This window comes from Pollicipes pollicipes, unplaced genomic scaffold (genome assembly GCF_011947565.3).
Source record: "Pollicipes pollicipes isolate AB1234 unplaced genomic scaffold, Ppol_2.1 Scaffold_4740;HRSCAF=5597_pilon_pilon_pilon, whole genome shotgun sequence".
Classification (NCBI taxonomy): Eukaryota; Metazoa; Arthropoda; class Thecostraca; order Pollicipedomorpha; family Pollicipedidae; genus Pollicipes; species Pollicipes pollicipes.
Window position 1 is genome coordinate 23,098,712 of NW_023596545.1, and position 13,144 is coordinate 23,111,855.

Below are 13,144 nucleotides of genomic sequence, written 5' to 3' on the forward strand. Positions count from 1 at the left end.
TATCAGAAAAACGGTAGCGCACAGTGCAGCCGTCTTAACGTTGAAACCAAGAACGATTTTAGACGGTTTTCAAATGTTTTCCAACCTATTGTTTGGCTTTGGGTTTTCTGTGTTGATGATGATGATGATGATTTGAGGTTTTACGGCGCATCGACTGCTGTAGGTCATGCAGCGCCCAGTGGGGGGGGGGGGGGTCTGTGTTATTCAACATTGCATGCACTACAGGTAGGCTGTAGGTTCTCTATTTACCAGCCCCAACAGTTAAGTATGCGAATTGGAATGACAGTGGGTGACATTATGCCGCGAAACATTTAAAGAAACGAAGTTCAGTCTATAGAAGATGTCGACATCTGGTGCTATGCACACCAGCCCACCGGCACGTGGAACTGCTGCGGAGAGTCCGCGTCTCATGCACTGTTCCTAAGGACGTGGTGCTGTTTCAGTCCCCGGAAAACCGGTCAAAGTGACTATCACGCTGAAGACGGCCACAAGCATCAACGTTGGATGGGACCAACCGTCTCCCCCGCTAGCAGACATCACCTCTTATGTTATCCGTTACCAACGCCAAGGAGCATACGCATGGACGAGCCATGATGCCAAGCGAGCCGAAGCCTGCCAATCCACTGGTGGGCACGGACTGCAATGTGACGTGAAAATCCCCGGGCTGGAAGAGAATGCCCACTACACTTTCCAGGTGAGAGGGACAAGGTACAAATAATGTAGAGGCAGACTTTCGATCAAGTATCCGTGTGATTTACGCTCTCGTGCAGTGTGGTCGCGAGTTGATTAGCTGTCAGTGTAAAAGTTTGGCCACATCTTAATTACTAATTTCCGAGCGTGCGACTGCCTGTCTGCCTGTCTGAACGTATTTTTGGCCAGACCCACAGCATGCACGATGATATGGATTCATACCCGTCCAGTGCCGGTATCGGTCACAATTTGTGCGAGAGGGGTGCGTTTATTGGCATCCAGCTGTGACACACTTTTCTTAAATGTAAGACAAGCAACTTGCGGAGAACCGAAGCCGTTGAAAATGAGCCGTCGAAAACCAAGCGCCGAATTGTTAAAAATGATCTAGCTTCTAAGGCACCGTCCCGTCTTGGTGGCTTTTCAAAACTTTTTTCTCTTGTCCTATTTTCTTCGTTTCTATGCACCGGGATCGGTATCGGGAAGGTGCCTCCAAAATTTCGGAGGGGTTCGGGCACACCCCAGTACTCTCTGGCCGCGTCAGGCTCTGGTTGCCGCCTCTACGTACCGTCCAGTTTTACGCTATTTCTCTAGTTTTACGCAATGGACTAGTGTGTAGTATTGTTTTGCAAGGCATACTCATAAAGTAACGACGATCATGTGACATGTATTTTGACATCAAGAAATGACACATCTTTTCAGTACAAAAAGGCTCGCGACATCATGCGAAACGTTGACGATACTTGGCCTGGTCGAAAATGCGCTTGCACTGCTTATTTGGCACGTCACTGTCAAGGAGTGGCGCGCTAATGACATCGTGACGTCAGCACCGTGCGCTCCAACGGACGCTCAAGTGCTGAAGACTGCGGTATGGCCAGCTGGTCCGAGGATGACAGCATTGGCCCCGCACAGTGGGCGTCACACGCATGACAATATCCGATTTTTGCTGCACTGCCAGCGAAGTACTGCTCCTTTTATGTTCCACGCTGCTTGTTATGGAGGGAAAATGGCATGTCATGAGCGCACCATGCTTGGAAGGAGACCGGTCTTAAACATAACGCAAGGGAAGAACGACGATGAATGTAACGTCCCCACACGCGCAAGAATTTCCAGCGGGCGCAAGCACTAAAAGCTCAGACGAACTGATTGGGACACGCTCTGCAGCACTGATATGTGGATCAGCGTTGTGGCTGAAGACGGTGCAATAGCAACGCCAGTGGCATCGGGTCTTTGCGTAGCGGAGCAAGCAGGTACCGCTTGTAACTATTGAAGTCGTCAGATGTTTCAGCAGCAGTCCAGCCTGACTTAAGTGTGCTGGTGCTAAGCCAGCCTCATGCTCGAGCTACTTGTCAGGCAGCTGTAAGCTGCCACGCGATCTAAACACGTGTCCTGACTACAAAGCGTGATAAGTCTGAGGCATGTTGTTCTGTTGCAGGTGTACGCTGTTAGTGTAGCCAACGGAGTGGGAGAACGCGTTGCCGTAAACGGTACCACGCAAGAAGGAAGTAAGTGTCAGGAATGGGTGTTTTTGAAGCTCTCTGAAGTTGTGCACAAACAGTCCAATGGCTGCGTCTCTTTCACCAGAATTTGAGTGATTTAACTTAAAAAGCAGCTGCGATGAATGTTTTGCCTTAACGTTCATTCCTGCGCTTGTGTGTATTTTGTCTTTCTTTGATACGTGAAAGAATAAGTTTTGTGTGACCCCGCTGAAACGTCATATCTCACATACGCATTCGTCTATTACGTCCATGGCAAACGTGCCTTAACGCACCCCGGGGCTCCGCTCGTATATATTTGACATGTGTGATTATTGTTTCCGTGGTCATTTTCACACAGGAAAATGCATAGCTTTAGAGACAGATATCTCATGTTTGACTGGATACATTTAGTGCCGTACAATATATGGCATTACGATGAATCCCTTCTCAGGGCCTGGACCTCCGCAAGACATCAGGTATCTGGAGCGCGGCACGACATCATTGAAACTTTCGTGGCGCAGTCCTATTCAGAGAAACGGAATCATTCGTGGATACCAGCTGAACATTTCGCTCGCGGCTACTTCGTCAGAAGCGAACTCCGATGCTGCCCCGTTTTTGCGCAGTTACAACATATCAACGGACATGAAGGAAGGTAACTGTGCACCAAGAAATGATCCGACGATAAAATCAGACTGCACGCAAATCAGACACCAAATCAGAGTGGCGTGACTCAACAACAATGCCTGGTGAACGAGCCGATGACAAAAACAAAACATGCATGTGTTCTGTCTGTACTGCATTACCATAGAGCCCCGTAAATATATAAAAAAAAACACAAGCCACATGATGTATATATCTGAGTCCCTGTGTTCCCTGCTTTCGTTACCAGTTGGGGTGAACTGCCTGACGGTAAATATTTAATCCTTCGACACGGAAAACCCAAGCCTGCTTACAGTGATGGCAAGTAAGAATTACAGCCTGCATAGACACAAAGTTACGGACACAGAATTGCCAGGTCTAGGAAATCGGTCAACATGAACTGCGCAAGTCAAAGTGCATACCATATAGGTAATGAAGTACAGCTGGTACATCAACGTATGCCATTGAGATGGGCTTCAGGACGCCTGGGAATCACTTCGCATCACTGGCTATCACTAGTTGTTGGCTATCCTTTAGCATTAGCACCACTAGCTGGTGGCTATCACACCAGCTGTTTCTTTCCATTCGTGGCACCCCGCTCGCTGTCTACTGGTTGCAGTCGATGCTGCGTACGTGCACGAGGAGCGCGATCTGAACCAGGGCCGTCGGTACCTGGTGCGCGTGGCGGCGCGCACGTCTGTCGGCTACGGCAATGCTAGCCAGCAGGAGCTGGAGACGTTGGTGGCACCGCCGCTGATCAAGACCCGGCCGCAGCTGCGACCAGACCTCACCACTGACTCTACTGTTCACCTGAAGCTGACGCCGATAGCGGACACCGGCGGGCCCATCCCGGTCTACTTCGTGGTCGTGTCCAGCGACCCCGATTTCGACGGCACGCCGCTGACTTCGCAGACATCCACGCTGCCCAACGCTGACGAGGCTCGGGACCGCAATCTCGACTACTACGTGGCTGCCGCTCTCGACGCGGTGCGATTTCTGGGGGGAGCTCGGCGACTGCTAACGCTCTTGACGAAATGTCGTGATTGGAGTTGTATTAGTTCAGTCACGGCATGTCGCAACTGAAGTTGTAGAACTGAGTTGAATCAAATCCGCTTATTTCGAGTAGAGGTCATCTCACAAACGACATGTTTTATGACCTTAGTGTGTCATTGTCCAATTGCATTTTTTGGTAACAGCAAAGCACTGGTTCCCAGTTCCTAACGTTTTTTTCATCCTGTGAAAGTATTCAAACGCAGACTGTATAAGAGTGGTAGATATCGTTAAGATCACGTACACCGCATGAGGCATGCTGTGTTTTCCATCGAAAATGTTTGCTTATTCAGGCTATTGGTCAGGTGTCGGCGCGCAGGGCGTCACCAACCAGAATCGGTGTTGCAGGAACACGTGACCCAAAACGGCACGTTTGTTGTGGGCGACGGTTCGCGCGACAACAGCACGGGCCGAGACTTCTACAACAAGCCTCTGGAAACGGGAGAAACCTACCGCATCGGAGTGGCGGTGCTCTCAAAACTCTCGGAAGAGAACCAACGCCTCACTTTCCGTGGCATTGGGGCTCCCGTCACTGTGCGAGCACCCACCGGTAAGCAGGACCCCAGCAGAGCCACGGATAAATCGATGGCAGATATCCTCAGGAAACTATAGGGGTTCTCTGCCTCTCCCACCACCCTGTCACGGCGAGGAATAAGTGTTCCTTAGGGTCCTTAGCTTGTACAATTACCGAAACATGTCACGGTTAGGTCATGCCAGTTAGGTCACGGCAGTTATGCGACCAACATTTGATCATTACCTGTGACACTGCCTAGATTTTCCACATGTCGGGACCCGGATCCGTACATAATTATTTAAAACACTTCTTTAATATATCAAGCCTTTGACTTTCTATGTGTGTTTGCGTTAGGCAGTGTCAGACACATAATGGGGCATTCAGACCGTGTTTCAGGTCTTAGGGGATTTGGCATTTGGTGTTCTCAATGGCCCTCCAGGTAGTGACGGGGATCATGTGGTCCTATAGTCACCTATTCCAATGATCATCATAGCTCATCTTGTTCCATGTTATCAACATCGAATCGACGTTTCCAGAGCGTTGTTATGATAGCAGACTATGCAACAGAAACTACTTCCAACTGTTAAATGTTGCTAGCAATATTGCTGCTATTCTGCACCCAGTCAACCTCTCATACTGCTGAAAGCTGGGGTCAGCTGCAGCAGCTATCAGTGTTGTGTGTTGAATGCGTGTATTGCGTAATTCCCCTTAGGACCTTTGAAGCTGGTCGACTCTGTCAACTAATACCTTTATTTTCATCGCCTTTGTATCGTCTGAAAGAGCGCCGTGCTCTGCACATTCCGACCTACAGCCTGTGTCCGACCAACCAGGAAATGCTAACCAAATCCCACGATAGGTTGCACCTCAACGCTTGAATTTTCACGTTGAACGTTGTAAATAAACAAGTCGGAATACCTCAAGTAAGTTTTATTAAGCTCGAACGACAAGAATGTCCACAATGCAGGCAACCAACGCATTTTCAACAGATTTGCGTCAACTGTTCATTATTTCCGGGTTTTGAAGGCCAGGGTCGAGGGAACCATAGGGGCTTGGGGTAAAAGAGTTTGCTGATCCTTCAACTTTCTAAAAATGCAGCACTGCCTACGGACGCTGGCTGTAAATTAATAACCTAAAATAGGCTCCGCCCGGTTCTCACATTTGGAGAACTCCCGTTGGTTCTGCTGAAACTCTAGTCTGGTTGTCATTTGTCATCTACGTTTGAGAGCTTTCATGGTTGTAAAATTCATACTGTTAATTGAAGACGAAGCTGCATCGGACCAATGGTTCAGAAAATGAACGAAAATTGATGAATGGGCACTGGATAGACTGGAAAATAATATGTCTATCACCGCAAGCTGTGGAAACCACAAAAATGCAAAAATGCACGCACCGCAAAAATGCCACTTGTACCCCCAACGCTTTGTGCTCTGAGCCCAAACAAATTTTCAAAAGTGATCCGAGGCACGGCGTGAAATCAGGTTGATTTGTCTCCGTGACCCGTTTTGCCGGATTTGTTTATATCTGTAGTATCCCAAACTGCTCACAAACATAGGCCTTTAGGAAATTTGAGCTTTTTCCACTTTTCCATTTTTACCAAATTCCCCACTTTTCCCTCAGCTATAGGGGCTATCGTGGGCATACTATTCGCCGTACTGGTGGTCCTGATAGTCGTCATGGTCGCCTTCATCCTGTACAGGTGAGTTTTCTTTCCCTGCAGCCGGTCACGTGTTGAAGCTGAAGTGTCGAGACAAGTATTTTTGAGCGACGCATTTCAGAAAGTTATGCTGCCACGCGTGCGCTTTTAACGTAGTTATACTTGTGATGCGTGGAGTTCAGTTTAATGATCATGATCATGATCATGATCAATGAGCTAGCCAATCACCAAGCATCGACAGAATGCCCCCTTCCTGAGGAAAGGGAGGCGCTGCATGTAGAGAATCGGTTTCGCATGTCAATATCAGGAATTGGTGACTACTCAGCGACGAGCAATTCCTAGCAAAGCTTCGGCAAAGCAACTCCAAGCATGTCACATGTTCTCCGTCGTCCAAACCAATGTTCCATTCGTTTCACACGGATTCAATTGAAATCCGGAAGCGTCTGCATCCTTTAAGTACCGTTCAATTCCGCAACCTTGTTTTGGCCAACGCAACTGTGGTTAAACCCAGCGTTCTGGTCAACGTCGATTTACATGATTGGGATATCTCCTCTTTCTGGAGTTGGTTGTAACGTGATGCATGTACCAGCTGGGACGTTGGCTGTGATGCTGATACCACTGGGCGGGGTAGTCGAGAAATGCGGCTGTCCCGTTAGCTTGGTTCGTTGGGCCGCTTAACTTTTGATTCTCTCCCGTGGTGGGGTGTGTTCACGTTTTGGACGGTCTTTGTTTGCTTCTGACTGTGATGATATCGACTGTGGTGGCTTGCAGCCGAAGGCAGCCGCGGCGTCAAAGGTCAGGGGACGTCAGTGATCAGGATTGGCGATGCCGAATTTGTGGCACCTTAAAAGTTGGTCCCAAAATTATTTTGTTCAATCACGACCGGATGGGCAGAGTTACAGCTTACGCAACAAGTGCTCCTTAGCTTTGACGCTGCATCCAGAAATCTGTCGAACCAGCAAGTTTGGATTTAGTTTTACTTAGTGTAACCGGAACCGCCGAGGAAAATATATAAACCTTTGCTATAGCAGCTGCAATAATGTTTTGTACCTAATTTCAGGAGAAGACAACTATCAAAGTGGAAGAATGATGCTCCCCAACAAACGGCGGGTAAGAGAAGTTCCTTTATTTAACATGAATGTCCGCAATGCAGCTGTATGAGCATGGGGTGTTTTCGGCAACCCGGCTTCCGCCGTTGGTCCGCGTCGTGGGATGCCGCCATGTGTTCTTGTTAGAGCGCATCCTTGGTCTCGCTGCGGACGCATTTGCGCATGCGTTCTACCGAGAGCAATATTTACGTGAGGAGCCCAATGCTCAGTCTTCGACTCGGATGACGCTCAGCGCACGACTCGTCACGCGGGGCTGGCGTTTCTGACGTCAGCACACACGTATATACATAGAGCGACTTCAACGGTTCTGAGACTTATGGCACGCACGCCTAAAACGGCTCAGATCCTACTCAACGGTAATCTATCTGGTAAGGGGCCCGCTGGATATCAACATTGCCTCCTCTCACCACCACCATCATCACTACCACCACCAGCAGCACCCTCACCACCCACTCTTTGTCCATTCGACGCCTCCCCGCATCAACTCGAAGCATACTCATTCTCCGGCGCTCGCACTGCACCGCGCATTCTGGTAAGCACATGGGTTGGAGCCCTGCCCCACCCGTGCCCCTCCCTTGCATCGCCTCGGCAATATAATGGTTATTCTGAGCGAATCCTCAAGAGGTAAAACAAACCGCATTCCATCCATTTCAAATCTCCATAGAGACTTTGTTTAAAATGTTGACACGTACTCAATCATGTCGCGTAGTGGTGTATGGCAATATCACATCAGCTGCTAAACCGATAGGCATCATCCCACCCACGGTCGGATACACAATGCTCAGCCCAATATCTCCCTCTCGGGCTATAGCTCCCTTCGTGGATCGTAGGTTCCTCGGTCGGCTGTTCAGGTCCGAGAGTTTCGAAGGGTCGACCGGGGTCCTGGGGTTCCTGGAGAATTATGATGCTCGTCTACCGACCAGATGTCCCAGAACTGAGAAGGCGACCCCAATCCTTACCATGTGCCTGGTGCTGGGCAGCTACCCAAATATGTCGAACAGGACCAATACCAAGACCCCAGTGTTCCAGAGAACCTCCTCCGGCGTCGCCCAAGGACATCTGATTCATTGAGGGGACGCTATCGGCCAAGGAGCTCGAGTACTGAATAGGAAACTGGGCAATGCATCTGTTTATCTGCCGTGGATCCCGATACTGAATAGGAGATCCACGACACCGAACAGGGGCTCCGTAAATCCACGACATCAAACAGGAGTTCCGTGCCGGCCAGGACTCCATCAGCAGATCAGGGGCAGAGTCACGGTCCCAGATTTCAGTCAAAGAGACTCCTCTTGAGTCACTAGGGAAACCCGTGAGACTATGAGAGGCCCTCTGGTCAGGTGTCCCGGCACCGAACAGCGTCCTCTATCAGTCAGGGACCTGTGGGGGCCTAGGGACCTAACCTGTGGAACAGGGACAGCCAGCCTCCCATAATTCAGCAGGGTACTCGGGCACGGAAAAAATGAGCTCAAGCCTTGCAGATGCGGCGAGGAAGCTCTGCCATTGAGAGAGGTCAAAGGGCTTGACATTTAGCCGCATGAAGGTCTCCATGCAAAGGGCTAAAAGTTCCACATTTATATGGGGTTTATTCGAGATTATCACGCTGAAGATGATTTTGTGCAGTTCACAGCCATACCCTATTGCAGCGCCCAAGTCCCGTTGTCTTTCTGAGCCCGATGTACACCAACTGTTGCAGACTATTTCAAAATCACTAAGTTACTCATAACGTCATGCGAACGTCACGCAAATAAAGTGATCTTAAATCACGATGTATGCCTGCCGCAATATATTCAAACGTGGAGCATTCCGTTTAAGGCTTGGACATCGGAACACGCTCCCCGTAACAGGAATGGCAGCTTTTTGAAGTTATCGACGCTAGAAGCGTTTGCGTCAGAAGTTTTGTCGCGTAACACTTCATGCATAAGGAGCTCTTGCATGAGAGGTGATGTTTTTGTGATGCTGTCTCTTCCTAGTGTCTCTTATCTAGCATTACTTGTGGAAATGGATGGAAGATTTTCGTCTTCTCCCTTCCATGGCTGCTAGGGGTGAGCAGCTGATCTGGTCGTCGAATGTTAAGGTGTACCCACAGCGTTCTTTATTGCAGAGAACATCCGCATGCGTCCTGCGGTAGAGCCTTTGGCTCTTGACATTTACAACCCTCCAGAAGGTCCTGAAGGCCCCCAGGGCGAGCATATCTACGAAAATCTCAAGGTAAGTTGGCAAACGTTCGAATACTAGAAACACTTGCCATGCTCCAAGATGCCGTACCTTGCGATCAATCAAAGTTATAAGAAAAAATCGTGTGGTGCGCATCGTCACGCAACACTTCGTGGAGCGGTAGCCATTGCAATGATTATTTAAATGCCCTGGAATCATAGCGCCAGCTGCGGGTCGAACTCAGAATTAGCTGTTGCTGACTACGCGGGCGATCAATGTCCTTACGATTGTATGCGCCACTAACTTTCGAACATCTCACTACCACTGTATTGGTAAAGCTTACTTATAGGGAGTGTCCCAATGTTTGGACATATGAAAAACATACTTTTGTGAAGTTTAAGGACCAGTTGCGTTCAATAATACCACCGGGTAATGTCCTGCATCACCATCAATATATGATGACGAGATAAAAGTAATTGTTCTCGAGTCCATATTAATAGTTAACGTCTGTTCATAGCAATGCGCTGATTTCTTTTGTCACAAAATCCACTTTTCATCATCCAATAGCCCACTGTGTGGCCGTATGCCACCCACCAGCCATCAGTCACACGTAACCGCCGCTGCATACGCTGGATCCGCCGGCTGATTGACTTGCCGTCGGTCGGGCGGTGCATTGTTGCATTAGCCAGACGTTGCCGGATGAGTCATGTGTAGTTACTACAGCCGTCTCCGTTCAAGCCCAGGCATCTAGCAAAAGATCATTCACCCGCATGCCATCTGTTCCGTCGAAACATTAATTATGCACTCCATCCTTAATGCGATACGGTATTTCCTTTTAAAAGTCGCCCGCAGCGACTCACCAGCCATCTGTTGCACCACATCATTATGGGATCGCGGGGCGATCCCATACTCTGTGATTGCTTAGCCGGGACTGGCGCGAGAAGGACCCGCGCTAACGAGGCTGACACTACTTTCAGTATCACGCCGACAGTTATAAAGCTGCTACAGAAATCTCCAGAATGTTGCTCAAGTTAATGACAACTGCAGTTGCCGCGACCGTCGTCTTCATGACAACGAGCAGTATCTGCTAAGAGACGTCGCCGGCTGTGGCGGACTAGATATGCAACTTTTGAGCTGTTCTAACTCGCACAACACGAGCCTGCGGGCTTAAAAATGGCACCCCTGCTGTGTGGCACAGCGGTTGGCGAAGGCAATTTGCCGAGAAGTGTTTTGGTGTGTCACTGTAAACCTCGTGATATTCTGTTTCCCAAAACCCAGCTACATTTCGAAAAGAAAAACTGCTAGACACGGTAGTGGAGAAATGAAAACCATAGTGTCACGTTTCGGTGACTGCGTGACAATAGGTATACGTGAAGTATATGTTTCTTTAACTGGGGTGCTTTAAGCTTTCGTAGCATTTATTACACAAGGCCTGTGACGAATAAGTGCGATGCAAGCATTACAGACACACGCTGGAAAAGGCAGAGCAAATGAAAAGCATGACTTCAATAGTGGTGAGGAGGAGCTCCAATGATATTTCTCACGCCTGAGTGGCGACTTCAGATACAGATTCTGAGCTATTTTAGAAATTCGAGAACACTGAAGTTCTGATCAAATCGCACATGTCTTATTTCACAAGAAGTTGAAAATGCAAAAATTGTGGGCATTGTTCTGAATTCTAGACGTCATTTAACCAACACAAACTGAGCTGCACTAAACCACCCGCTATGATTTGACTTCGGTCATTTTTAATGACTTCAAGGAGTTTTGAAAAGCTGCACAATACACCTGTGTATCGTACACGATATAAATGAAGTGCATATAGCCAGCTGTTCTAGTTTGTTAGGAGACGTTATTGTTAACTGTCTTAAAATGTAGCGTTTTTGGTCATTAAGTTATGGTGGTATTTTCATTTTCAAAAATTCAGCGAGAAAACATCTTCAACAAGTTGTGAACCGATATGGTCTAAAAGGTCGTTACAAACGAAAAGATCCAGTTAATTGTATTACCTGGTCTCTTTCAACGTAAACATCAACAAAATTAACGTAGGATCTGCAGCACCTTGTGCCGCTAACAATATCGGTACTACCACACGCCAAAGGCGCATATCAGAATAGTACCGAAGTACCCAACTTTTTTAGGTAGATACGATTAGCTGCAAGTCATTCTTAGCTCAATATAATCTTTATTATCAATGTCTTTTTGCAATGTACTCACCCGCTGCGTGCTGAGCGAGTGTTATATGGCGTCGCCTGTCTCTCACCCTGGCTGGAAGGCCGACACCGCGTAAAGGGGACTTGGTGGGGCAGTGTTTCAGATGGACAATATGTCAATGGCATTTGTACGACGGCTCGTGCAATTGCTGAATCTGCTCACAGTCGCTCTTTGATATTGAAGCATGTCAGAAAAACAGACAAGTGAACTGGTGGTCTACGGAGGATATTAACGCAGCAACTAAGGCAGGAAAGGATTGCATTTGACATGGCTAAGTCAGGCAATGCAATCGAAAGCGAATATGTAGCGTAAAGGACTTTCGGCTTAAGAGAAAAAAAAATCTGGCCTGTGGCATGGTTACGTTCCTATCATTGCGGTATCTTAGGTCGGCTTCACCTCTTGGTAGGTTAAATTAATGACTTGGCGACGAACAACTTCGGTTTGACGATCCCGGATCAAGATGTTTTCACGTGTGATGCGGATGCTACGAATACAAAGTTAAGTGCGCACAGCAACCCATGCATGAGCAAAACGTTCGATGAACCAATGTGTTACCGTGGGCACGGTGATATAGGTCATTGATGCAAAACCGCATCTACCTATAGGCAGACATATGCCTGACTCCTATTGTTGTCTCCTGGCCCTGACTGACCTGCACTACTGGTTGTTCAGCAAACACCATGCGCCGTTTCATGGTTTCCGTTGTTTTGTTTTCACAAGCACCAGACTCAGGTTCCTGGTTCTCGTTAATTCGTTCATAAGCACCAGCGTCTGGTTCGTGACTCGCGTTAGTTCCTGATAAACATTGAACCCTTGTCCCTGGTTATCGTTGTCTCTTTCACAAATACGAGCTGCAGTTCCCACTCTCTGGAAAAGATACCCGGCGTCAATTATATGGCGAAAACTCAAGGGTGATACATGCTACACACCTATGTTTACGCAGTGAATATGTTTGCCACAAAAATACATATTGCGTGTGAGATAGCATAGTGAACAATGAAGAAATCTAGCCGCTAAAGTGCGATGGGGCGACCAAATTTGCTTCAGAATCCGAGGCCATCGCCGCTAAATTCCATTTGGTGGCGGCCACTTTCATTTACGCCTTCTCAACTTTCATCTACGCAACTTTCATCTTTTCTTATCACTTCATCAACTTTCATCACATTGTCTGTTAACCCCATATAGGGCGTGGATCTGGAAAGTGCACCATAAAATTTTCGACGATGATGATGATGATGCATTTGCCATAAGGTCCATGGTGGCTTTTTAACTTAGGTACATCATGATAAGTACACCATTTAGTTCACATGGTACAAGAGCAATCATGCCACTCGCACGTGACCACGCGTTCATGAGCAGCATTAAGTCATACAGAAAAACTGCTAGTCCGAGTTCATTTGACAAACCGAAATCGACACCATTGTCCGTGTCACGTGGCGTCGAAAAGCCCCGGGATGAGGGCGGATGCCAAACCTATTTCCACGTGCCAGGGTGGCCGGCTGAATACCATTCGGGTGGGGGGTCAAATTGACCTCCTGATATCTCCAAAGCTGAGCTAGCTTTAGACATCAAATTCGCAGGTTGGCCTGTGTGTGACCTTACTTGCGTCAAAATGTGTTGTTTCTAGATCATAATTTAACGATCA

At 48.1% G+C, this 13,144-nt stretch overlaps 1 protein-coding gene across 1 annotated transcript in view; it reads left to right on the forward strand.

The window, feature by feature from the left end:
- Window positions 1–13,144, forward strand: part of LOC119099286 (receptor-type tyrosine-protein phosphatase kappa) — a 92,145-nt gene that overhangs the window by 65,777 nt on the left and 13,224 nt on the right. Inside the window, exons 20-27 of the mRNA XM_037222409.1 lie at window positions 444–694; window positions 2,123–2,192; window positions 2,617–2,817; window positions 3,424–3,791; window positions 4,203–4,404; window positions 5,986–6,064; window positions 7,083–7,132; window positions 9,233–9,339. Coding sequence (XP_037078304.1) covers window positions 444–694; window positions 2,123–2,192; window positions 2,617–2,817; window positions 3,424–3,791; window positions 4,203–4,404; window positions 5,986–6,064; window positions 7,083–7,132; window positions 9,233–9,339 — 1,328 coding nt within the window. The remainder of the gene's footprint in view (window positions 1–443; window positions 695–2,122; window positions 2,193–2,616; window positions 2,818–3,423; window positions 3,792–4,202; window positions 4,405–5,985; window positions 6,065–7,082; window positions 7,133–9,232; window positions 9,340–13,144) is intronic.